The 23,971-nt window shown below is 37.0% G+C and overlaps 2 protein-coding genes across 6 annotated transcripts in view; one reads left to right on the forward strand and one right to left on the reverse strand.

The window, feature by feature from the left end:
• ar (androgen receptor) overlaps positions 1-4,377 on the forward strand; it is a 43,559-nt gene extending 39,182 nt beyond the window's left edge. For all 3 annotated transcript variants that reach the window (XM_029257893.1, XM_029257891.1, XM_029257892.1), the window contains exons 6-9: positions 169-313; positions 916-1,046; positions 1,976-2,127; positions 2,447-4,377. In XM_029257893.1, the coding sequence (XP_029113726.1) occupies positions 169-313; positions 916-1,046; positions 1,976-2,127; positions 2,447-2,626 (608 nt within the window). In that variant the 3' untranslated portion in view covers positions 2,627-4,377. The remainder of the gene's footprint in view (positions 1-168; positions 314-915; positions 1,047-1,975; positions 2,128-2,446) is intronic.
• A 6,536-nt stretch (positions 4,378-10,913) lies between these two features.
• The window catches only part of ophn1 (oligophrenin 1), a 50,846-nt gene continuing 37,788 nt past the window's right edge, over positions 10,914-23,971 (reverse strand). For 2 of the 3 annotated variants that reach the window (XM_018728552.2, XM_018728554.2), the window contains exons 17-24: positions 23,551-23,656; positions 21,180-21,339; positions 20,549-20,696; positions 20,141-20,455; positions 19,832-19,982; positions 15,226-15,276; positions 13,159-13,207; positions 10,914-12,582 (exon numbers count right to left, since the gene is read on the reverse strand). In XM_018728552.2, the coding sequence (XP_018584068.1) occupies positions 12,571-12,582; positions 13,159-13,207; positions 15,226-15,276; positions 19,832-19,982; positions 20,141-20,455; positions 20,549-20,696; positions 21,180-21,339; positions 23,551-23,656 (992 nt within the window). In that variant the 3' untranslated portion in view covers positions 10,914-12,570. The remainder of the gene's footprint in view (positions 12,583-13,158; positions 13,208-15,225; positions 15,277-19,831; positions 19,983-20,140; positions 20,456-20,548; positions 20,697-21,179; positions 21,340-23,550; positions 23,657-23,971) is intronic. The other variant, XM_018728553.2, reaches the window with a different exon arrangement.

The following is a 23,971-nucleotide window of genomic DNA, read 5'->3' on the forward strand; positions in this document are numbered from 1 at the left end:
GATGTTGGTTGAGTGTCAGCTAAGTAAATAAATGTAATGTATGTGTAATAACATCCTGTATAAAAAGAGCTGCGCCAAATTTTTTTGTGTCTTTATAAAACAGCTGGTGAAGGTCAGGTTTTGATTTTCTCAAACGTTGATTACACTTGTTTGTAACATTTCCTCTAGGATTTCGCAATCTGCACGTGGATGACCAGATGACCATTATCCAGCATACTTGGATGGGAGTGATGGTGTTTGCACTGGGTTGGAGGTCCTACAAAAACCTGAATGCCCGAATGCTTTACTTTGCTCCTGACCTTGTGTTCAATGAGTAAGTGCATCTCTGCAGTATGAATAGATTTATTATTTGGATGTACTTTGTAATATGTAGAGTACTATGCAGTGTCACCAGTCACACAAGCTATTGCTATTGGATTTCTATAATTTAAGTACTGTTGGATTCAGTCAATCTGGACACTTACACTGAAATGGATTTTGAGTTTTGCTTTGCTTTAAATCACTCTAAGATTACTGTATATGTACATAAGAAGTGTTGTTTAATTTGGTTATATGATAAATGGTTTATCAGTCATACTCATTTTCAAATGTGCAGTCAGGAACACACTGAGACACACACACACACACACACACACACACACAAGTGCATAACAGTATATGTTGTCATTATCCTATACTTTTTTGTCCCTTACAAAACATAAAGTTCAATTTGTTTAACCCACCATTTATATGCATGGACTCAATTCCCCAGAGTGATACTTTCGCCAGACAAATTAATAGTTTTGACTGCATTTGTTTGGGAAAAACAAATGAAAATATCTCAGCGATAGTGCAGAGAGCATCGAGTTGCTGTGCTGTGTGCATGCTGATGCCTCTGTGATAATGAGAATACCTATGATCCATCCTCCCCTGCAGCTACCGGATGCATGTCTCCAGCATGTACGAGCACTGCATCCGGATGCGGCACTTCTCCCAGGAGTTTGTCCTGCTCCAGATCACCCAGGAAGAGTTCCTCTGCATGAAGGCGCTGCTGCTCTTCAGCATCAGTGAGTAGAGCTCTGCGTGAGAGTCCATCTTTCAAAGACATCAAAAATACAAAAATACATATTTACTTTCATAAATTCGCAAACATGTGGAAAGAGAGGCACATTTTATTATGTCTTACACATTATGAAATAGTTATACGTGTGGTCCTCGATTTCCATTCCACCATCTTGTCATAAGTCAACTTTGTCATAAGTCGTAAATCCACTTATGCTGTGTTTTATAAACCGTTTATGAACAATTCAAATACTTCTGAGCACTACCGTGTATTGATATGGCTGTTTTATATTTCTTCATTAATTTTACAAATTATTCCTGTTAAAATAATGTAGAATAAAATTAATGTAGAATAAGAACATAAACACAGGACAGTACTATAATTATGTTTTCATGTCGCAATATTGTTTTCACCTTCATTTCCTAATCTGTTTTCTTTAGCTTTTTACGGCATTGCCAGAATACCCACTTGTTACCCACTGTAAAAAGTAACTTGAATGAAATCACAAACCAAATGTTCTGCAGTTAAAACATTTTGTAAATAAAACACAGTGGCTGATAAGCACACTCCCTGAATGAAATAATATGAGGGTAATGGAATGCCGCTGCAAGCCGGGCTGTTAGCTAATTTGTAAGTCGAGGACCACCTGTACAACAAAATCTTAAAGTCATGTGGAGATAACAGCTCTGATGTAGTTGACATAAAGCCTAACTTCATATTATAGTTTCAGAAACAATAATACATTACAAACAATAGAAATAATTTTTGCGTTGAACAGGCCGCTGTGGGAGTAAAATTGTTTGCTTTAAATGTTTTTCATTAATAGGTCAGGACATTAGCTGGATCGACTAAATGAAAAGTATGTTTGTTTTGGTGTCACACAGTGTTGTGTGCTGTACTTGTAAGGGTTTTGCATTATTATTTCCCCCATAGTTCCAGTTGAGGGGCTCAAGAGTCAGAAGTACTTTGATGAACTGCGGATGAGCTACATCAACGAACTGGACCGTCTCATCAACTGTGGGAGAAAGAACAAAAACTCACAGAGGTTCCTGCAGCTCACGCGCCTCATGGACTCACTGCAGCCGGTAAGATCACATGTATGCGACACAATAATCACAATGAAAATATGGCACTCGCCTAGATTACGGTACGTAAGGCAGCAGCATACCGAGAGACTGTTTTACTGACAGCAGTGAGCTTGTAAAATAATACGTGAGCTGATTTATGCATATGAAGAGTAGATTCTTTTATGAATTAAAGAATTTGAGGAGTTTAAGAAATGCAGAAGTGACCTATGAATGGAAAAAAAAAACCAAAGCGCAACATGGAGCTTTTATGCTGCCCAGGTGGATATGTTCACTTTGTGCACACGCTCACTTTCCAATTTGGTGTTTCCTCTTACAGATCGTGAGGAAGCTTCAGCAGTTTACATTTGACCTTTTTGTCCAAGCTCAGTCCCTCCCCACGAAGGTCAGCTTTCCAGAAATGATATCCGAGATCATCTCCGTTCAGGTGCCAAAGATTCTTGCTGGCAAGTCCAAGCCAATCCTCTTTCACAAGTTGCAAGATTCCCCGTCATCCTGAAGTGGTGGCTGGCCTCCTGCCCGTTTCAGAGGTTTCAGCCGAGGCTTTCGTCTGCAGTTTTCATGGTCTTTCCTTCTAATTTAGATTGCTCAGTGTATCAGTCAGAGCCATTACAATACTTTGGTTGCTTATGAGCTAAAATTGAGTTAATTTTCTCAAATTTGGCATACAGATTGTTGGTAGTTCCAAACTATAAGCACATCTTTAACACGGCTGAAATATGCAGGGTAAAACAAAGAAAAATCCCGTCACAGTCCTTGCACTAACTCTATGCATCCTTTTATGCGCGAAGACAAATTTACGACCCAAATCTATAAATTGGTTTACTACACTAAATAGCTACAATATTGCATTTACCAGTCATACAAAACTATTTATCCATATGAAGAGATTGTTTTACTAATATTCATATGTATACTGCACACACAAATATGCATTCATGCATTTTAAACTTGTATATATACTTTTGACACACATATATACTTCTTGGGGGTTACAACAACTGGTAAACACTTAAGACATTATATTCAAGGCAGAAGTTCATTAAGGTTTTCACACAATTTAAAAATCTTTATTCCAGTAAATGAGAGAGTGACAGCTTTGATGAAGGTCGAAAGATTGATTCACGAATAAGTCAATATAAAATCGTCAATTTCACAGTAGTGGAACTGGCAGGAGTTTTTTTTTTTTTACAGTAGGTCAGGTTGTGAAGGTGGTCATAATAATTTGTCAGTTCCTGATGTAAGCTCAAGGCATTTGTTTCAACGTGGAAAGACATGAAAATGTTTGAAGTACAGTCACTGCATGCACCATTCACAGTGCATACTGCTATTTTTAAGCATGCGTTTATGGATATACAGTGTTTTAATAAGTCATTAAACAGATGTATATGTTGCTACAAGTGTGAAAATGTGCTTGTTTATTCTTGGAATTTGAAATACCTGCAAATCTGAAGTGTCTGTATGCTTTTAGATATTCAAACATTAACGTGCCAAGGCAGTCTTTAGTAGAAGTTGTTTCACTAACTTCAAGAGATCATATTTAAAGCTTTCTTGCATTGAATGACTTTTGGTATTTTCATAGCTACAATATTTTTAATACTGCTGAAAATTTATAAACCACATTTCTAGGTATTACTGTCTGCTATTTGGTCCTTCTTATGTATCTCTGAACATACTGATCTCTCATAATTATAAATTGGTAAAGTAAATCACAGCTGTTGCAACTGAAACCCGTTTCTGGTTTTCTTCGTACCGTCAATGAAGAATCCGCCCAGCTACCAAATGGATTTGAAGAGTATATTTGTAAATTCACTCATTTTAATTAGCTTTTGTATAAAATGACAATTTTTAAAATGTATGCTTTTGAGAATCAAATGTTTTTGATGTTCAAAGAATTTAATGCATTGTATCTAGTTGATGTGTTCAGAGTTGTATAGTGTCATTGTGCATAATTAGTTGAATCATGTGCAATGCGTTTTTGTTCAGCAAAAGGAAGTCTTTATTATTTGTAGCAGACTACAAATAGGCATGTTCCTCTTTTTTGTATCAGCAATAAATGCTTTATCAAACCATTCATCTAGTCCAGAGAATTAGCTCTTCTTGTGCACACTAAGACTAAAAGGAAAAAAAAGCAAATATTGAGCATGTCAATGGTTTTTTTTGTTGTGTTTTTTTATAATGTAGGTTTCTTGCAGTTGATACTTTTTTATATTTAGAATTCCAAAAATTATTAATTGCAGTTAATTTTTGTACCGCAAGAAAACAAAAAAAAGGAAAAAATAAATAGGCAGGCATAAAATCTTTTGATAGAACTGGAAAATTGACCAAAAACAAAGAAAAATTAAAATGCATAATACTTTTTTAAACATATTTTAAAATCCGTATTACTTAATATCTAGAATAAAGAGTCAGTGTGTTGGAAACATAGCAAAACTACAAATAAGCTAATAAATTAATAAAAAAAAAACACAGTTAATGCAGCTGTCAGCATTTTAGCAGTGCTGTAACCAGATACTATGTGTAGCTATTACTGACGCTTTTATTACATATATTTGAAATAAAGTTTTTATTACCTATATTTATGAAAAACAACAGTAACAACATTTTTTAAAACTGTAAGCAGCACACATTATGAAAGATTTTAAAGTTTTCATTAAATAATGTGGCACCTTATTGGATGCAAGAGTCTCATTTAAGAAGGCTTTTGAAGGATGCATCCTCAGTGGTTAGTCTGGTCATTTTGGTAATTTGGTAATTTGGTAATTGTAACTACAATTTTATAGAACGTTCAATGAAATATGTAGGAAATCATTATTAATGTAACTTTTTTTTTTAAAAAATCTTGTTACTACTGTATAAAAGCATTTTACGCCTCAGTTTTACAGTTACACTCACTCTTTGATAACAGGTACCAGGTAAAAGTAATTTGGCTTAAGCTTTATGGAGAATATCAAATTAGACATTTTCCACAAATTGTGTCAGTGGAATTCTAAAACTTTTAATTTCAGGGGTATTTAAGTTGTATTATTTTGATTGTTTATTTTTTTTTGTCATCAAACCAGACCTGTTTGTATAGAGTCTACAGGATTTTGTGTAAAAGGTACATTAACTACACATGAAACTGATTTTTTATTTCTGCTGCTGGTTGATAAAAAAGATTATTAATAGATTATGCTTTCTGAATACATATGTGGTAGTGAAGTTTGTGTTTCAGCTTTTTTTCTTTTATGAAATTTTTGACTTTCAGGTTGAAAAAAGTAACAGCTTTTTAAGTTTTGGCGAGATAATTATAATAATTGTGCACTTACATATGTCCCTTATACAATGTTTTTCCATGGAATTTTGTAATTTTAAAGTGTTCAATTATGTCCCCTTTGCAAATCTGTTCAACTGAATATCCTGTTGTATCTGTGTAGTCAAAATCTCATTCTGCATACACCAAAGGTTTAAATTTTATTTTTTGTGTTTTTTTTTTGCAATCTTATTAAATGCTGTCAAAATAATATCTGACTGGAGAGTGATACATAGCATAACTTTTTATATATTTCAAATGTTTCTTAATAGATTATCGCAAATAATTATGTAAATAATGCATATAATCGGCCGAAGGGTTTTTAATGGAGAAATTATACTCCAGTTCAAATTCTTTTGAATACAACATTTACTGCTGCATACACATGGATTACAAATAATGTAATGAAAGTTAATACCAGGCAAGATATTTTGCACATTTTTAACAATCTGTTATACTTTGATTAACGGAGCTTCTGCTGCAAAACCTCAAAAGAAAAGATATAAACCATTAAATGGCTGAGTTGTGTGTTTTTTTTTTATGCTGATAAAAATACTGAAAGCAGCATGAGTTTTGAAATTGACGTAATCCATTTTTGGTCAATAAACATGGGCCTCATGGTCATGATTTTTACTTATATTTTTGGACATATGTATTGTGGAGAAAACTTCACATGTTCCTAATATTAAAAAGTGAGGCAGAAAAACTATGCAACATTCACAGTTGTACTGTATTAATAGGGTTGTACTATGGTGCTCTGTGTCAGGAGCATCAAACTTGATTCCTAGTTAGTCAGTAGCTGGTCTGTGTTACACTTTAGATCTTAATTTATCTCTTTGCTTTCACTGACAGACTGAGTTTAATTCCAAAATCCAAGTTATGAGGAACCCATGATTTTCATGCTTTAAAGAATTTGAGTTTGTTAAGAGTTTGTTAAGCTCATCACCATATCTACACAACTTACAGTTATGTTACATTACAGTGATTTGTCTGATTATTTAGTCATTTATTTATTCTTAGGCCTTTGACAACTAAGTTTAATTACACTAACTGATGAATTGCAAAAATATTTTTTTTTTTTACAAAGCAAGCTTTATAAGACAATTCATAATATCAGTTTCAAATTAACAGGATCAAAAACAGCAACTTTTCAGCAGATGTGCTCAATTCAGCTAAGAACCGAATTCTGTAATTTGCTCAATTCCCTCAAGATACCTCAATCGAAACAAAAGGTTTGTGTAATATGCTCCTAATGAAAAAAGCTAGGAGTGAAGCTTTACTCCTTGACTGTTATTCCATTTGAAACCAGTGTTGTAGAAACCTAGCAGCGGCCCATTCTTTGGAAGCTCATGGAAATCAAATGGTTCACAGCCACCGGGTTTCTAGTTGGACAACTAGAGTCAGACAGTGGAAGTCAACATAAAGGGTTATTGAATATCTGTTTTACACTGTACACCCAAGTAAAAACTACCTCTTGCTGTATAGGAAGTATTAATGGTACTGAGTGCACTCCATATATGCAAAACAGAGTAAAATTAGGGGCAGCACAATGTAAGCAGTGCAAGCTTTCAACTTGCAAGCTGAAGGGCTCAGGTTTGAATCCCATTTCTTACTGTAATACCCTTGATCAAGGTACTTATCCTGAATTAATGCAAGAATACCCTGCGGTACAAAAGGGTAAATCATTAACTATCTAGCATTTAACACGATACATCATCCAGGATGAAGCCATCAGCAAAAAAAAAAAAAAAAAAAAACAGCTAATGACACAGATTTGGCCTCATTTACACATTATGGACCATGGTGGACCTCAAAAGCATGGAAAAAAAAACCCTCCTCACAAAAAAAAGAACAAAAACTTAGTGTTCTACTTAGAATAACTAACGTTCCTCTATTTACCAGGGTCAAGAGTTATACAAAGATGGGCAAGGTCCTCTATTAGACAAATAAGGAAACAAGACTGATTTATTTATATCATAATATTTCACATGAATCACCTGCTGTCAAGAAACAGCACACAGAACAAGAAGGCGCAGAACACGATTCTGGGCAAGTCAGAGCAGGTGAAATGAGAGCTAGAGAACACAGCATCATACTGATCGCTACTAAGTGAGTTTTACCCTTTTTCAGTTAGGCATTTCATTTTACCCATTTATAGAATTTGATATTTGGCGAAACGCATCAGGTCAAATGTCTTGCTTGGGGTTTCATCAGCAGCGATTAAGTAAGTAACCTTTTGGTTGGAAGTCCATGTCAATAAGTGCTTTGGGCAGAAGTCACGTCCATAAGAACTTTGCTACCTGCTGCCCTTTTGAAAGCATGTTTTCAAAATCCCTTGGCACGCTTTTCGGAATTCTTACACGATCGTATGAAGGATCCTTTCAGCCCTAAACTGCTGACTTATCCAGAAAGTATGGTCTGGCAGGTCTTCAGCATATGCATCAAATTGAACTTCTAGTGTTGTTGCTACACATTTGGTGTGATGTATTTGTGTAAGACAAGGAGAACAAGTTAGTCTTCATCTCCACATAACTTTCTATCAACAGGAAGCGAGACAAATGGAGACTGGAGCAAAGTGTGTGAGAGCAAAGAGTGTGATCTGCAAAAACATCGTATTGATTCCATTCATCCATCCATCCATCTGTCCATTTTCAGAAACCACTTGTCCATGACAGGGTCACAGCTGTCCAGAGCTTCTCCCAGGAAGCTGAGGACACAAGGCAGGGATATAGTGTGGATGGGACACCCGTCCACTGCAGTGCAGTCATACAGAATAACTTCTGACATCTAATGAAAATGATTCACATTGACTGAGGACTGTGGGAGGAAACACTGGGAGAACATGTAAAGTCCGCACAATCTGAGTAGGACTCCAACCCACACCTCAACCAGTATTGGTTCCACTGTCTTCTTTCACCATCCAGTCTCATTACCTCAGGTTAAGCCAAGGGGCCATTTGGGACAGCAGGTGGTGTAGTGGTTAAAGCTTTTGCCTTTCAGCTAGAAGGTCCCGGATTCAGATTGGTCCAGTAAAATTCCAAAATTGGTCCAGTAAAAATTACCCATCTGTATAAATGTGTAAATCACTGTACATAACAAAACACTGTTGGTCTCTGAAGTGTCAACTAAAAAATTAAATGCAAAGCAGTTCATTGCTTTAGCTCGTATAAGAGGTGATGAAAGCGTTTGCTTAGATCTTTAATTACTCCCCACAACCCACACAGTTTTGCATCCTAATTTATTAAATAAATTAGTATGTCAGGTCAAAATCTGTGATTCCCAAAGTAGCTTGGAAATTTCCAACACGGTCATTGTTTTACCTTTTTAAAATAGATGACTTACAATTCACATACAGAAATTAGTGGTGGGAACTAATTAAAAATGCAACCATATTTCTCAGATGACAGCATACAACGAACGGCGAGGTTAGCATGTCATTGTACTATAATGTGATGCTTTTAAGGTGCAGTAGGTAACAAAACAAATTTTTAATTCAAACATTAATTTAAATGGAAAAAATGTGTCCCTGAACCACAAACGGTACACCATTTCTTTTTTTTAGTAAACATGTAAATTTACTGCTTTATCTCTTTAACCAGAGAGAATTTCATACAAAACAAAATCCAGAATATTAGAAGACTTTTAATCAAGACTTGTATGTTTCTGTGATCCTTTTTTTAACATCCCCTTTCTCTCACATCACACACACACACACACACACACACACACACACACACACACACACACACACACATCTTCAGAGCCGCTTGTCCCATACGGGGTCACGGGGAACCGGAGCCTACCCGGCAACACAGGGCGTAAGGCCGGAGGGGGAGGGGACACACCCAGGACGGGACGCCAGTCCGTCGCAAGGTACCCCAAGCGGGACTCGAACCCCAGACCCACCGGACAGCAGGACTGTGGTCCAACCCACTGCGCCACCACACCCCCCTCTCTCACATCATTTACTTATTATTAATCTGACTATTATTTTCTTTTTATTTTTTTACATCTATTTTTCTTGGGTGGCACTGTGGGTTTAGATGCAAGTTAAAATCCTGGTTTTTCTATGCTCTTAACCACCCACAGCATGTAAGTGAATGAGTGTGTGCGATTGCCCTGCGATGGCCTCGTGGCCCATCCAGGATGCCTCTTGCCTGATAGACTGTCTTTCCGCAATAGACTCCACTACGGATGGATGAATTCTGTTGTTCTTTTATTGATGTTATTTTTTAAATGTGTTGGGGTGTTCTTGTAAATTTATTTGCTTTATGGTTATAACCTGCATATATTTGTTATTTACTCCAAATTACTTTGAAAAGTAATTTGAAAAGCAATTTTTTGCTATGCTATTTGCAATAAGTGAACATTAAATTAAAATGATGCATAATTTTGTCTTTCATACAAATTCCATCTCTTTCATCATTTCAAGCTTTAAAGTGATAGCTAAGGCTTTCCTTTGCCTTTTAATTTTTTTTGCCTGGTATCATTACTATTATAGATAATACATGTTCCCTTGATTTTATAGTTTCCTGCAAGCCTCCACATGGCTATAAGACATCTGAGATGTGCAGCTACAGCCATACCAGGGGGGTGAGTGGACGAGACCACCAGTGTTGTGTCAAGCTCGATGTCACTAAGGCTCGACTTTTGAATTGAAGCTTCTGAACACGTAAGACATTACTCGTGTGTTGATAGCTCATTTTAGGTAGAAAATAGATGTGGTCTTAAGTATGAATTCTTATAAGTGTTTCTTATGACAGAGCAGCCTACATTTGTATTTTTAATGTTTATATATGCATCTATTACAGATGTCCAAGATTACATAAATGTTACATTTGTACACTAAGCTACTTCAAGTTACTGGCTGTTATCAGCTCAGGGTTAGTACCTTAATCAAGAATATTAGAGCTGGAGCAGGGATTCATAATAAAAACCTTTCCGATATCAAGGTAACAGGTCTAACCACTGCACCATCTGCTGAACCTATGTATTAGTTACATCTCACACTGCAATTCACACACATGACTGGTTTCCATGAACAGATAAAAAAGGACACACTGTGACAGAAAAATTAGTAAATGTTCAAGTGCCTTTTTCAATTAAACAATATTTTCCAATAAGCGATGGATGACTAGGGACAAAAAAAATACGCCAACATTCGAATGTCAACATTCAATTTGAAGAGGGTTCAGCACACTAAGACAAAATGATCTATAGATTGAGATGCCACATTGAAGCACAGAAAAACATTAAAAAAGAACTCAAATTTAGCTTTTTAAAAGGTCACATCATCCATCTTTGAAGATAATCATACTTGAAAAAGGATCTGGAAGTAAAATTAATAAAGTAAAATAAACAAATTTATACCATTTCAAACACAACATTTATTTTTATTAACATTTCATGACTTGAATTATTGAGATTAAGGAAAAAGTAAAAGGAAAAAAATAATCATTTGTCTAACTTTTCCCTTTTTAATTATTGTGCTAAAGTTCTCCAAGGATTTATCTGATGCAAGAGAATAACAAGTTGATATTAAACTCTAAAATTAACTGGCATAATAAATGTAAAAATGTCAGCAATAACTACTCATCGGCATCCCGAAAAATAACAAAATCTAGGACTGCAAGAATAAAATGCACAGCTCTGCTATACACAGTTACAGGTGTACTGAACCCTAAACCACTGACTATCCCTGTTTTGGTAAATATGAGCTCCTGTTGAATAATCTCCAAAACATATGGCACTGCTGTGTTCTTCACTAAAGGAAATCTGACATAATTTGAGAATGAAAGCAACTGAAACTGGTCCCATGATATATGATAAGTATAGTCTACATACATTGACTAGTATTGCAGACACAGAATAACAAAATGAACATGTAAACATTTTAACATCATTTATTAGAAATAATATTAACTAAAATAGGTTAAAACATGTCATATACAAGACACTGAATGCATTCGTAGCTTCCACAAATTGTACTACAACTGAGGAATTTTGGACAGAAAACAGGGATGATACAAAATGAAAATGCTTTGTTAAAAAAAAAAAAACCTTTTTCAAACACATGCGCACTGAAATTGAATATGCAACTACAACACTGTAATCGACAAGTGTTGGTCCATATACTGTAAGAAGGCAAAACTGAGGAGGCATTGTTTTGTACAGATTCTTTTGTCATTAAGAAAGCAAAAAAATATGTTTTAATATTTTTTCAGCAAGTAACATTCCATTTGTTTTTATATTTCAAACAGAAGTACCTCATGCAATTGACCATGGCATCTTTTTCTTTACATCTCAAATTCACATTTAAGAGAAGACATTCAAGAACAAAACAGACATCCACAAACACAACGTTTCTACACAGGTTATATTTTGAACTCAAAAGTGAGCCCCAAGAACAGCTCTTTAAAGTTAGAACAAAACTGCTTAGCTGGTAGAAAAGAAAACTGGGAATCCAAGATAAACTTGGAGGGAAAAACTGGTACCGAGTCCTGAATGTAAACTCCTGAATGCGTAGTTATCGTAAGACAAGGATTATACACCACAGACAAGAGTGAAACTCTGAAGAAGGTTCACATCTTATTTAATCGACTGTTATGTGACAGCTTTGGGTCGCTGGCTTTAAAATGACAGGATTCTGGGTTAAACTGAGAGAAGGTAGTGCTTTTTTTAAGTCCTTTTTCTTTCTTTTAATGGGGGGGGGGAGAGACCCTCACATTTATACAGCACTTTGGCCTTGATTTGTAGAAAGGATCCGCACAAGGAAGAGTGCCTTTCAATTCAAACGGGATCTTGGATTGTCAAGATCAAAACTTTGTTCAAACTGAAACATTGATCTACATGCAACAGTACACAAACGTAGAATTTATATCCCTTAATACATACGGGGGGGGAAACAAGAGCACCCTGTTCAGTGCAGTTTTAAAAGAAACAGCAAAACCACACCAATACCTCAATTTTAGCACATTTTTTGCAGCAAAAAACTAGGTATAGCTACTTTACACTGAGGGACGCCCAGCTTCCCTGAACAGTACGCTGTACAATGATTGTTGTTGAAAATGTTTGGTGGATACCGATTCCCTTCCAGATCTGATCCTGGATGCCAAAAATGCAGTGGTTTGCGAGGACATCTGCCAGATTCTTCACTTTGAACTCTAGGTGGACACATGAGGAGTGGCCATTAGTTTAAGAAATGAATAAAACAACCATAAAACAACCATAAAACCTCTTTGACACATTCGAAAAATGGAGGTCAAAGTAGCAATGGGTCTCAGAAAAACCAGAGTCAAGTTGCAATGTGCAGATGTGAGCTACTTTACTGAACAAAACCAGAAAAGATGACAAGTGAATCGGCATCATTGTTCTACGCTTATTCACACCGTTTTCATTTTGCGCTGACTGAACATGCCCCCAATAACCCCTCAGGGGACAGTACATTTTTTGTACATGGTTTCCTGACCCATTTCTCTTAATTATGAAGATCAGCAAAGAACCATAACGGCTGCTTTGCGCTCACAAACAAAGAGTCTGCCAAGTAAGACAGTGAGCTGGAAACGAAAAAGAAAAACAGTTTCTCAACCACCTGGGTGTTTACAGAGTGTGAACACGCCTGGAAACAGATGCTTCCAAGCACAAGCAGGGATATTGCTGCTTTGGTGTGCAACAAATGACAAGTGTTTCTCACACACACACACACACACACACACACACACAAAACAAAAGCATTGTACCTCCTCTCTCATGTTCAGCAAAGCAGACGGTGATGGTGAAGTCGCTGGACTATAACAGGAAACAAAAGAGGACAAAACATTACACAGGCAGGTGTGCTCTGAACAAACAAACGGCACGGCAAGCATTTGGGGTGCTCCGAGCAGCAGTTTAGATTGATTACAAAAAGTATGATCTTGAGTGCAAAAGACAACCTTTTCAATTCCATGATGTACCTAAAAAAGCAGAAAAGAGCATATCCAGAAAATAAGTGGTAGAATTTAGGTTGCCAGCCCAAGGCAAGACAGACTGAGATGGAGAACACCAAATATGAGAACTTACTGATATTTAAGTTCAGTGGGATTTAGCACAAATTTTATTAAATTTAGCAGAGATGATAAAAAGAACAGCGTGGTATACTCGAATGTGCTTAATGCTTCTTTTACAAGAGCGCTCAGGAAAAAATGTAGCCAGTATGGAAACCACTGTTTATTCTTAAGAGGAAATGCTAGTACATCTGTTTGGGTCATCAAAGTAAAGCTAAATGATAGCCACGTGAGGATGGAGTTCATGTAGCCATGTGACTTCTGTCAAGGCATGCATGCTAATCACCCGTAGTCCATCAGGCCAAAAAAAAAAAAAAAAAAAAACCCACAGGAGTTGTAACGTGTGGTGCAACAGCCAACTCTGCGTGACCTCGCCAATCGCCTCCGTCTCTCCTTCGATGCCTAACTTTTTCCAAATGCGGTCATCCATTTCTCCTCTGTCCACTAGGAATGGCTTATCTTTATCCTCACTCACATGTGAAGTGAAAAAAACAAATGTAGTTGCTCCTCTGCTTTAGTTTTCCTGTCACTCCAGTTATTCTTATCTAACTGTGATGTACACCTCAGACTGCAAGTGACTGCAAGTGACAAAAACTTACCTAAACTTATTCCTCTTAGTACAGTTTCTCTACGGCTCTTTCTCATTCAGGGAACTGTGCTGTAGTAAATGGATGCATTTTCTGGAGAAAGGCTTGACTGAAATTCCAGGCATCGTTATGATTAATGCATAAATCTTGAGGTTTACGCAGTCTGTACAGCCACTTAGGGCAGGAGACTGAGTGAAGTCTTTGTACAACTTTGTAAGGATAGGACAAGTTCCTTTCTGCAAATTAATTTATTAATGTCTTATTTAGCACCTTTTTGAAGGTAATCCATCAATGTTACAAAAACAACTTTATAATAATTTACTAATTTTAGCTAGGGTAATTTGGGCTAAGTAGTGCAGAAGAAGCAGGGGTTCAACCTCAGTGCCCTCCAATGACTTCAGCACTCTGCTAGTTGCTGTAAAAAAATTTTCAGAACTTCTACATTTGCTTTCATTATGGTCAACAAAAATATTGTGGGAAAAAAACAGCATTCGCTCGTCCATTAACTGTACATCAAAATATTCACACTGGATTGTAATCACAATACAAAGAAGGAGTAAATTAAGACATAAGGAAGCAGGTATTTCCCATTTGAGTCATAAAAAGGTATTAGAATAGATATTCTGGCAAAAAGAAGTATTAAAATAACGAAAAATAAAACTATAAGAAACTATAGCTTCACTGGACAGACCGATTTCCATTTTGTATACAGTTGGTTCCCAACTAATTAATTTAATAGAGATCAAACCAGTTCGTTATCAAAAAACTGCTTTAGTCGAATGTGACACAGAGCAGGCCAGAGACACCTTATGATTCTATATCCAGACACTTACTTAATGTGTGCTGTTAAAAACAGTGGTTTCTACTCAGGAAATAAAATATATATTTGTTTTAAAACCTACTTAGAAGAAAAAGACTCAAGGAAATTCCTAAAAAAGGGCCAGTGGTAAAAGCTAGTGGACATTAAAATATATTCAGTGTATCAAATGTCAGTTCGTTTACTTTACTATCGTTTAAATAGGTTTCAGTGTCTCATAAATCCAGTCACACATTTAAAGAGCATCTTATCCTGAGCAAACGTTGATGACACATTTATTAGCGGAGTTATATTTTCAGAACATTACTGCGACTTTGGTTTACTACTGGTTAATTTTAGCTCAAACTGGGTTTCACGTACCTCCGACCTTGCCTTGATGCGTTCTCGAAAAACTTGGCTTTGGAAGCGACGCTGGGGGGGAGAAAGGAACAGGAAGTCATTGCAGTCTATGGAGGACACATGAAAGCACTTGATGCCAAACAGTAATGGTATCTGGTCCAATAAAATGCTGCACAAGGGTATGTTACCGGGGATTGATCTTCCCACCACAGAGCTCAGTTTTACCGGTTCCCTCCCCAGGTTCAGTGACCAGATGTGGGAGGTATTAATGAAGTGAGCATGAAATGCACATGAAAAGTTTTGTACCAGAGCACTCACTGTTCAAAAGAAAATTCCAGCACTGGAAATATACTCTGCATTTGGATTCAGCACGGACTGGAAAATAGTTCAGTTTTTCTTACTATTCATTAAGTTTTTTTTTTTTTTTCTGTTCTATGCAAGTTACAGAGAAACCCAGGATGCTTCAGAAAATATAACTAAATACCTGTAATGCAGTTATTACTAGATTAAATGTGTGTGTGTGTCTATCTATATACATATATGTATATATATATATACTTGTATGTGTGTGTGTGTGTATGTATATATATATATATATATGAATAGGGAAACCAGAGATATGAAATTGGAAATGTTTTTACATATTAAATGTAAAATAATTTTTATATGAATATGTAAATAAATATGTTTACATTTCCAATAAAAGGTGCTCAGGTCTGTGATGTACATCTTTTAAAGCTATTACCCAAATTCCACTGAAGCCGGAGCGACTGGCCAATTCTATAACGCACTATGATTGAGATCACCTCTCTGCATGTTTATTTTGGTCTGGCCACACAAGTCATCCTTGATGGGGATGCCAGGAAATACATTACAACTGCTGCTTGTCCAGTAAAACGATATGCGTCTAAATTTGCGAACCAAACAATTGCTATGTGACGAAAAGCGATATGTGCAAGCAAGCTGTGATAAAGTGCTAAACACCTAAGTGCTGAGTGCAGATCTGAAATAAACAGCGTTGGCTATAATGCACTGTACGATCATTACTTTATACAGTACAAAGTAATAAAAGATGCTTCTTTTGCGAACTGAGTAATAACTACTTTTTGAAGTTTTTTTCTAGGTATGGAACTTATTATTTTTTCATCTTGGATAACCCCAAGTCTCATTGAACTGTTCACCATAATTCTGCTCACCTCCTCATGTGTGCTAGCCCGTATATTAAAATTACCCCATACTGTATATTAAGTATGTATGCAACTTAACAAAACTTTAATGGTATACAAGTCGATTCACAAAAGGCCTGACTGCTTGAGGGATAAAGATCGCTTGCACACTTCCAATGCTACGGTGAGAAAGACTAAAACTGGATTAAAACATTTGAAATTTCCATTTCAGATGCAGAAGTGCAGTGAAAACGTATTTTCCCCTTTCCAGTTTCCTGCCAATTGTTGGCATTAAATTTTATCACATTTTTGCCAATTCCAGTAGTATATGAATGAAGCTTGAGAGGAAGTGACACCAGTATGGTTTCATGCCTACATTGTTTACACACACACACACACACACACACACACACACACACACACACACACACACACACACACACACACACGTCTACAACTGCTTAGTTTATCAGAAATGACAACTTGTTTAAAGAATTGTCAAACGTTTAATAACCGCTGTTTTTTATTTGCGTTTCCTGTTTGTAAAATGAAGGCAGCATGAGATATTGTTTTACTCAGTTATCACATGGACAAATGCAATGTATCAATTAAAATTCGTGCTGGTATTAACCCCACTGACTTTAGTTTCTGCTGTAAATATGTGCAAAGGAATGTTAAAACATAATACACTAAATGTTTTCAAGTAATATAACCCATAATATTTGGTGCTTCAGTTACACACAATGTAGGGCATATGACAATTTCCCAGTAAGCTACTCAAAATTCCTGCTGATATGTAAACATAGGGAGCAATTTCATGTGAACTGATTTTATGGCTCCCTGTCTGCTGCTACTTCTATGCTCATGAAGCCTGTGCTGCATGTTGTCTAACCACAAAATACAAATTAGAGATGGCAGTTCATTGCTTTGCAATGCCAGCATTCTTAAATATTCTGCAGTTTCCTGTTTCAACCCCTTTTTAATCCCCAAAGTACCATGTGGTGTTCATTTTTACCCCCCTTTTTTGGTCATAGTTCAAACATGACGTACTTGATTCCTCCTATTTCTAAGTACTTTGCCAAAAAATGTTTTGGATGAATTTGTTTCTGGGACCCCAAAAGGAGGCCATATTGAGCTTAATTTTGACAAATGGATGTATTTCACATGGGGACACCAAGTGACATACACTGTCAGGAGAATAATGGGAACTTACTTATTCCAGCAGAAAACTAGATCACACAGTTCCTCCAGAACACTTTCTTTGGGTAAGGAAGTTCAAAATATATATATATATATAAACTCAGAGCTGATATACTTATGAACTGAAGTATGCTCTATGCCATGAAATATTAGCATAAATACAGAAAATCCCCATATAATGCATACAAAGTATGAGAAAGTAGAAACTGACTATCACCACTACAAGCAGCCAACGTCATGTGTAACATTCATCAGATATGTTATCAGTGCCTGTATAAAGATAAATGCACTGTGACAAACAGAAAGAGCAAAAACAATCACTCATTCAAAATCAGATGACATTCGCAACTGTTATGCTGCATTATGTTTTCAGAGTTGATTTACTGCCTTTAAAACATTTAATACGGTAAATTCCCCAGAGGATTTTGTGTCTTATTTGCATGTTTTTTTTATGTAAGTTGAACTCAATTTAATGCAGTACTACACACATGCATATATTGTATTATTACAGTATATCAAATCATTCCAACTTTCATTTGGACAAGTTACGAAAAAGTTACACTTGTGCATTCCACCATTTCAAATTGTACATTAACCTGATCTCATTATGTTATACTTGGATTAATATGAAAAATAAAGCTCTGTGGTTTTACACATTAGGACATAACCCAGACGAAAATTCAATATGCAGAAGAAGTATTATACAAGAAAGCAGGTGCATCCTTACTGCTCCCCATCAATTAAAAATGTAGATGATCAAGTTCACACGATTAATCGTTACACAGCTGAAACCTTGATGTAAAAGCAGAAAGTTTGACAATTTGGTCTGAAGCATCATAGATTGTGTTATCCCAACGAGTCATGGACATAACATAATCTTTGAGAACCAAATGTTGCTGCTCATCAGGCTGAAACATTTCAAAACAACGTCCATCATTTCACTGCAAGGAAAGATTAAACAGAGTTTAGTCGCCAGTCCACCCAGGAGTGTGCATTGTAGTAAATTCAGACCAAATTGAAGAACTGTTTTCATAAAAGGTTAGCCAGGAAAAACCCCACTGAGATGTTGTGCCAGGGACTTAAGAGAGTTTGGCATAAAGAAATGCCCTCAATCAACACCAATATGCTGAAACAGTTCTGTAAGGAGGTTTCAGCCAGAATTCCTGCCATGGGGTGTAAAACACCAATAAACTCATGGAGAAAATGATGACTGCAAGATATTGCTGCTAAAGGGCATTGTGTAAGTTACTGAATCATGGACTGTGCTTACGTTTTCATACATAGCTTCTCCATGTTGAATAAATTACTGTATAAATTCTATTTTGTGTCATTTTTAAATAAAAGTTAGATAAAGTTTAAAGTTAGATTTATCTACTGTTGGCTTGGTCAGGACTACCAGGAATTATTTTTGCCCCACTATGTAAAACCATAAAACTAACAGAGCATGTACTTTTTTCACACTACGTTACATATTATATTAGATCTACTGAACCCTTATGGAAAGCAAAAGAAAAAAGTTTGTGTTTTCAACGACAGCGACTTATTTTACTTGAGTCACCGTGTAGTCAAAGTGACCCTGGTTAGTAATTTTTATGAGCAGAATACATTGCTATCTTGAGAGCTAATAAACTCAGAGCAATTGCCTGTGCTGTAAAACAGTACAATAATATCTAGAAATTCACACTCTGTTGAGGTTATCTCCTGTTCTTCAGACAGACACGCGATAACAGTGATCATCGTGGTGATGTTCACAGTAAAGATCTGTCTACCCCAGTGCAAACGATACAGAAAATTTGTAAATGGAATTACTCAAAATACAAGACCTGTAATGTTTTTCAATTTCCCAGTAATTACTCTGTTGGTATCTAAGATAATTCTCCCTCTGCATTTTGCTCAGAAGTCACGTTGAACAAAGACATGGTACAGTAATCTTTGACCTGTGCAAATGTTACATTATGCAAGTATTTGTACTTTTTTCCAGCTACAGGCAAAGATTATGAGACTAACATTACATACTTTGGCACTTTGTGTGACACTTTGATATGATCATACTAAAATATTTTATTAAGAAGAACTTTCAACCAGTTTTGCTATTTGTGTAGTCATTATGTTTACAATGCATTTTTAAAGAAGCATCTCCATGGAACACCAGAAAATTAAAATTAGAGCAAAAAACACTGGATGTTTAATGGCTCAAATGAGAGTTTGAAGCAGAGAGAGGTTATGGTCCATCAGTAAGGGAAGAGTCCCAGGACACTCACTAAGATGCTGGAGGTGCCTCGGTGCAGGAGGAATTTGGAGGCTTCTGAAGTGCTGGAGTCCGAACTGGAGGATCGGGTGGCCTCATCGGGGGTCTACATATGACGTGCTTCTCTGCGGGAGACCTGATCTTGTTCATGTGGTCTCCCTCACCTGAAAAAAAAATGCAAAAACCTTACAACTTCAAAGGAATATCACAATGGTGTTTAAAGGGCTATACAGAGAAAAACAGGCACGGGGTGTTTCCCCAACATAGAGAAGACTATGCATCATTTCCCAAACTTGCGAACATTTGTAAAAAGTTAGGTTACCTTCTCGAGGCAAAGGCTTTCTGCTCTGAAAGGAGGATGCCCTGTTCACTGTGACACCTGCTTCTCCATTCGACGTTGCTCCATCTGCCCTCTGACTGACCTCCTGCAGCCTTGAGACTAACTTGCTGACATCAGAGTCGGAGTGTCTTTCAGACTTCACACTGGGTTTGGGCTTCAGTGGCTGCTTTTGGATGTGTGGGCTGCAGTTGGCCAGCTTGGTCCGCTGCATCGGTACTGGACTAGTTTGGCATCCACTGTCCATCTCCATCCCTTGTGATCTGCTGCCATTTGGCACAATGCCACTCTGCTCAACTACTTAAGATAATACATTTGTTATTCCATCAGCATCCTGTGCTGTATTATAGTGCCCTTAATCATTTCACCGTGTCCCATTCAGAGAACACCTACCATTTGTGGTCTCAAATAAGCTGTGATTGATAAATGGGCGGGGCCTAGGCGGACGTTTTGAAATGGTGATTGGCTGACGCTTTCTTGGGTTCACCCTGGGAGGAGGCAGGGGTGGGGCTGAATTTTCATCTGGTGCAGAACTGAAAATCTGCAAAAAAAAAAAAAAAAATTAATAGCTTTAATTACAACAGGGTCAGAAGATTTAATTTTTCTTTCTACATAGTTGTCACTATATTAACGAAGTCCCTTAAGCATCCTCATGTATTCTTCCGAATTGCTGTTCTCATGCCATTGTTTGAAGAGTATGAACAACACCCTAAACATTTCATGACTTGTCCCACTGTTCTGAAAACATTATTGATTTTCCTCGGAAAAAGGGGGAGAGAGGGGGGGAAAGAAAAAAAAAAAAAAAAAAAACCCATCCCAAGTAATATGTTTGATACTTGATTAAAATATTTTGGAGCCGGAAAAAAAACATGAAATGATCGCGCAAAGTGCAATTGGCTGCTCTTTTTAAAACTCAGCGCAACACCATTTTTACCCCCTTAGCTCTCTTTTATGTATGGAGGCAGAAGTTCCTGAACACGTCCTCCGACATCCCATTTTTACAAGCTTCCCCGAACTTGGTCACCTTCTCGTAGTCCTCAATGAGGATCTCGATGACAATGTTCTGGAACTTTATGTCAAGCATGGCAGCCACCGTCTCCTCCTCAGCTCTCATGAGAGTAGGCCCAAAGATCACCCCCATGTTGGAGGGGGTCATCAGGTTATCTGCACTGTGGCTGCAGACACTGCACACAAAACAGAAACATGGGCCGGTGCCAATGCACATTTTATTATTTAGCTGTTAAGAAAACAGTTTTGCTCAAGTAGGTATGAAGACATTTTACTAGAACAGTTCAGAATAAGTACTGTGTTATAACAGCATATTCCCACCAGGAAATACAGCTAACAACTTTCAGGTTGCAAATTGATATCCATAAACACTTTGCTACCTACAGTAAGTGCAAAAAGGATCCACTCCCTTAGATATGTTACAGCATGCATTTAACTGAGAATCTTTGCTGTCATCAACACAAAGTACTACAAAATTCATATATTTTCATAAATTAATCAAAAATATAAAAAAGAAATAAAAAACTGAATGTATAGGTATTCACTTCCTTGTTTAGACATACCTAAATTACCTCTGAAGCAACCAGTTGTACACCTATGCACAGCTGAGGTGTTCTATATGATTTCAGAATAAATGCACCTGTATCAAAAAGCTTTCCCACATATTGGTCCACTGATAGAAATGATAGAATACTATTAAGACTAAGGGATGTTCCAACCAGATCTGAGACAAGATTCTCAAAAAATCGAGGCAAGGATATTAGAAAATTTCCAAGGCAGTGAATATATCTGAAAACACAGTGAAGTCAGTCACTGAAAAGGTGAGAAAATATGAAATAACTATGCATCTGTCCAGAACCGACTGTTCTGCAAAACTGAATGTTAGGGTAAGAAGAGCTGTAGTAAGGAAGACCACCAAGAGGTCTATGACAACTGTAATGGAGTTTCAGTCCTCTGTGACAGATGTGGCAGAAACTGTGCATTAGACAAAAACAGCACACATACCTAATAAACCTGGCTTGTAGTGGAAGAGTGGCAAGAAGAGAAGCTTTTACTGAAAAAATGTTATATTTCACGCATCTCAGCAGGAGCTTGCCAAAAGTTATGTGAGAGGCTCAAAAATTTGGAGTAAGCTTTTTTTTTTTGAGAACCTTTAGGGGAATGCTAAGTGCAATGCTTGGGACAATCCTAACAAAGAATATCAGACTTAGAACACCATCCTTAAAGTGAATCATGGTGGTGGCAGCATCATGCTTTGGGGATGCTTCTCTCTAGCATGGACTAGAGACCTCAGAGATAGAAGGTTAACAAACAGGACAGTAACACAAAATATACAGCAAAAGCTACACTTGTTGATTTAAAACAAAAATGTAAATGTCCAGGAGTCGCCCAGTAAAAGCCCAGACTTCAATCCAATCCAACATCTGTGGAATAACTGTGTCCAACATCTCTATTCACAAATGGTTCTCATCCTTGATCTTGAACAATTTTACAAAGACTAAAGGTTAAAAATTCCAGTGTCAAGATATGCAATGCTGATAGAGACTTACCCAAAGATACTAGCAGCTGTAATTGCTTCCAAAGGCGGGCCTACCGAAAACTAACTCTGGGGTTAAATACTTATGCATTATTATTATTTTCTTTTTTATTTTAAATTAATTCAGTAAAATTTCAGATTTTTTCCTTCCACTTTAACATTATAGAGCACTTTGTGTTGAGTGGCAAAAATTCTCAAGTTACAGTGCATCATGGTTCCACGCTGTAACACAACACAATCTGAAAAATTTCCAGGGGGTGAATACTTTTCAAAGACATTGTACTTTCCTTGCTTACAATATATGGTCAAAATGAAGATTTGGATGCATTTGGAACAGAAGGTGGATAGAAGGAAGGCCGAACAGGTAGGGTTGAGTTAGGTTTCGGCACACAAGAATGTGAAGATAGGATGTGCCAAAATGGAACTGATGTCTGCATGCCTATTCAAATGTCTGGTTGTGGCAAATATCTTGCCAAATTAAAGGTGCAACTAAACTGAACCTAAACAACAATCACTTTCCAAAATAACTCGCTAATTGAGTAAGCAAATTTAAAAAAGCAGCAGTGTGTACATTTACACAAAATATAACATTCCATATTGACAAAAATCAAATACGTGCAAGTAGAATTTGCATTATTTACACAACATTTAGACTTAATTCCTTTCATTCATTTGGAAGCCACACAAGTAAGGAATGTAATAACACGAAAGCAAACAACACAGGCAAAACTTACATAACCCAGAACATAACAAAGAAAAAAAACAAACTCGCAACCAAAAGACTCAGAACAACTATGGCAGGACATACACAGTCAGAGTGTTTCCGTGTTGAAGGGAACCTTGCACTTACTTGACCAGGTGCCGAATAAGTAATGCAAGCATTTCCCGATTCTTCTCTGGGAGCTTGTAAACAAGAGAATGGATGGCTCCAAGTCGATAGTCAAGATTCTCTGATTCTATAAATTGAAAAATACAATCCCTGTCAAACTGCTTTGGACAAATGTATTTGCTAAATAAAGAATAAGACACACACACACTTTCTGAACCGCTTGTCCCATACGGGGTCACAGGGAACCGGAGCCTAACCCGGCAACACAGGGCGTAAGGCTGGAGGGGACACACCCAGGAGGGGACGCCAGTCCGTCGCAAGGCACCCCAAGTGGGACTTGAACCCCAGACCCACTGGAGAGCAGGACCCGGTCCAACCCATTGCGCCACCGCACCCCCCTAAAGAACAACACTTTCTGAACCGCTTGTCCCATACGGGGTTG

This window comes from Scleropages formosus, chromosome 14 (genome assembly GCF_900964775.1).
Source record: "Scleropages formosus chromosome 14, fSclFor1.1, whole genome shotgun sequence".
Taxonomy (NCBI): domain Eukaryota; kingdom Metazoa; phylum Chordata; class Actinopteri; order Osteoglossiformes; family Osteoglossidae; genus Scleropages; species Scleropages formosus.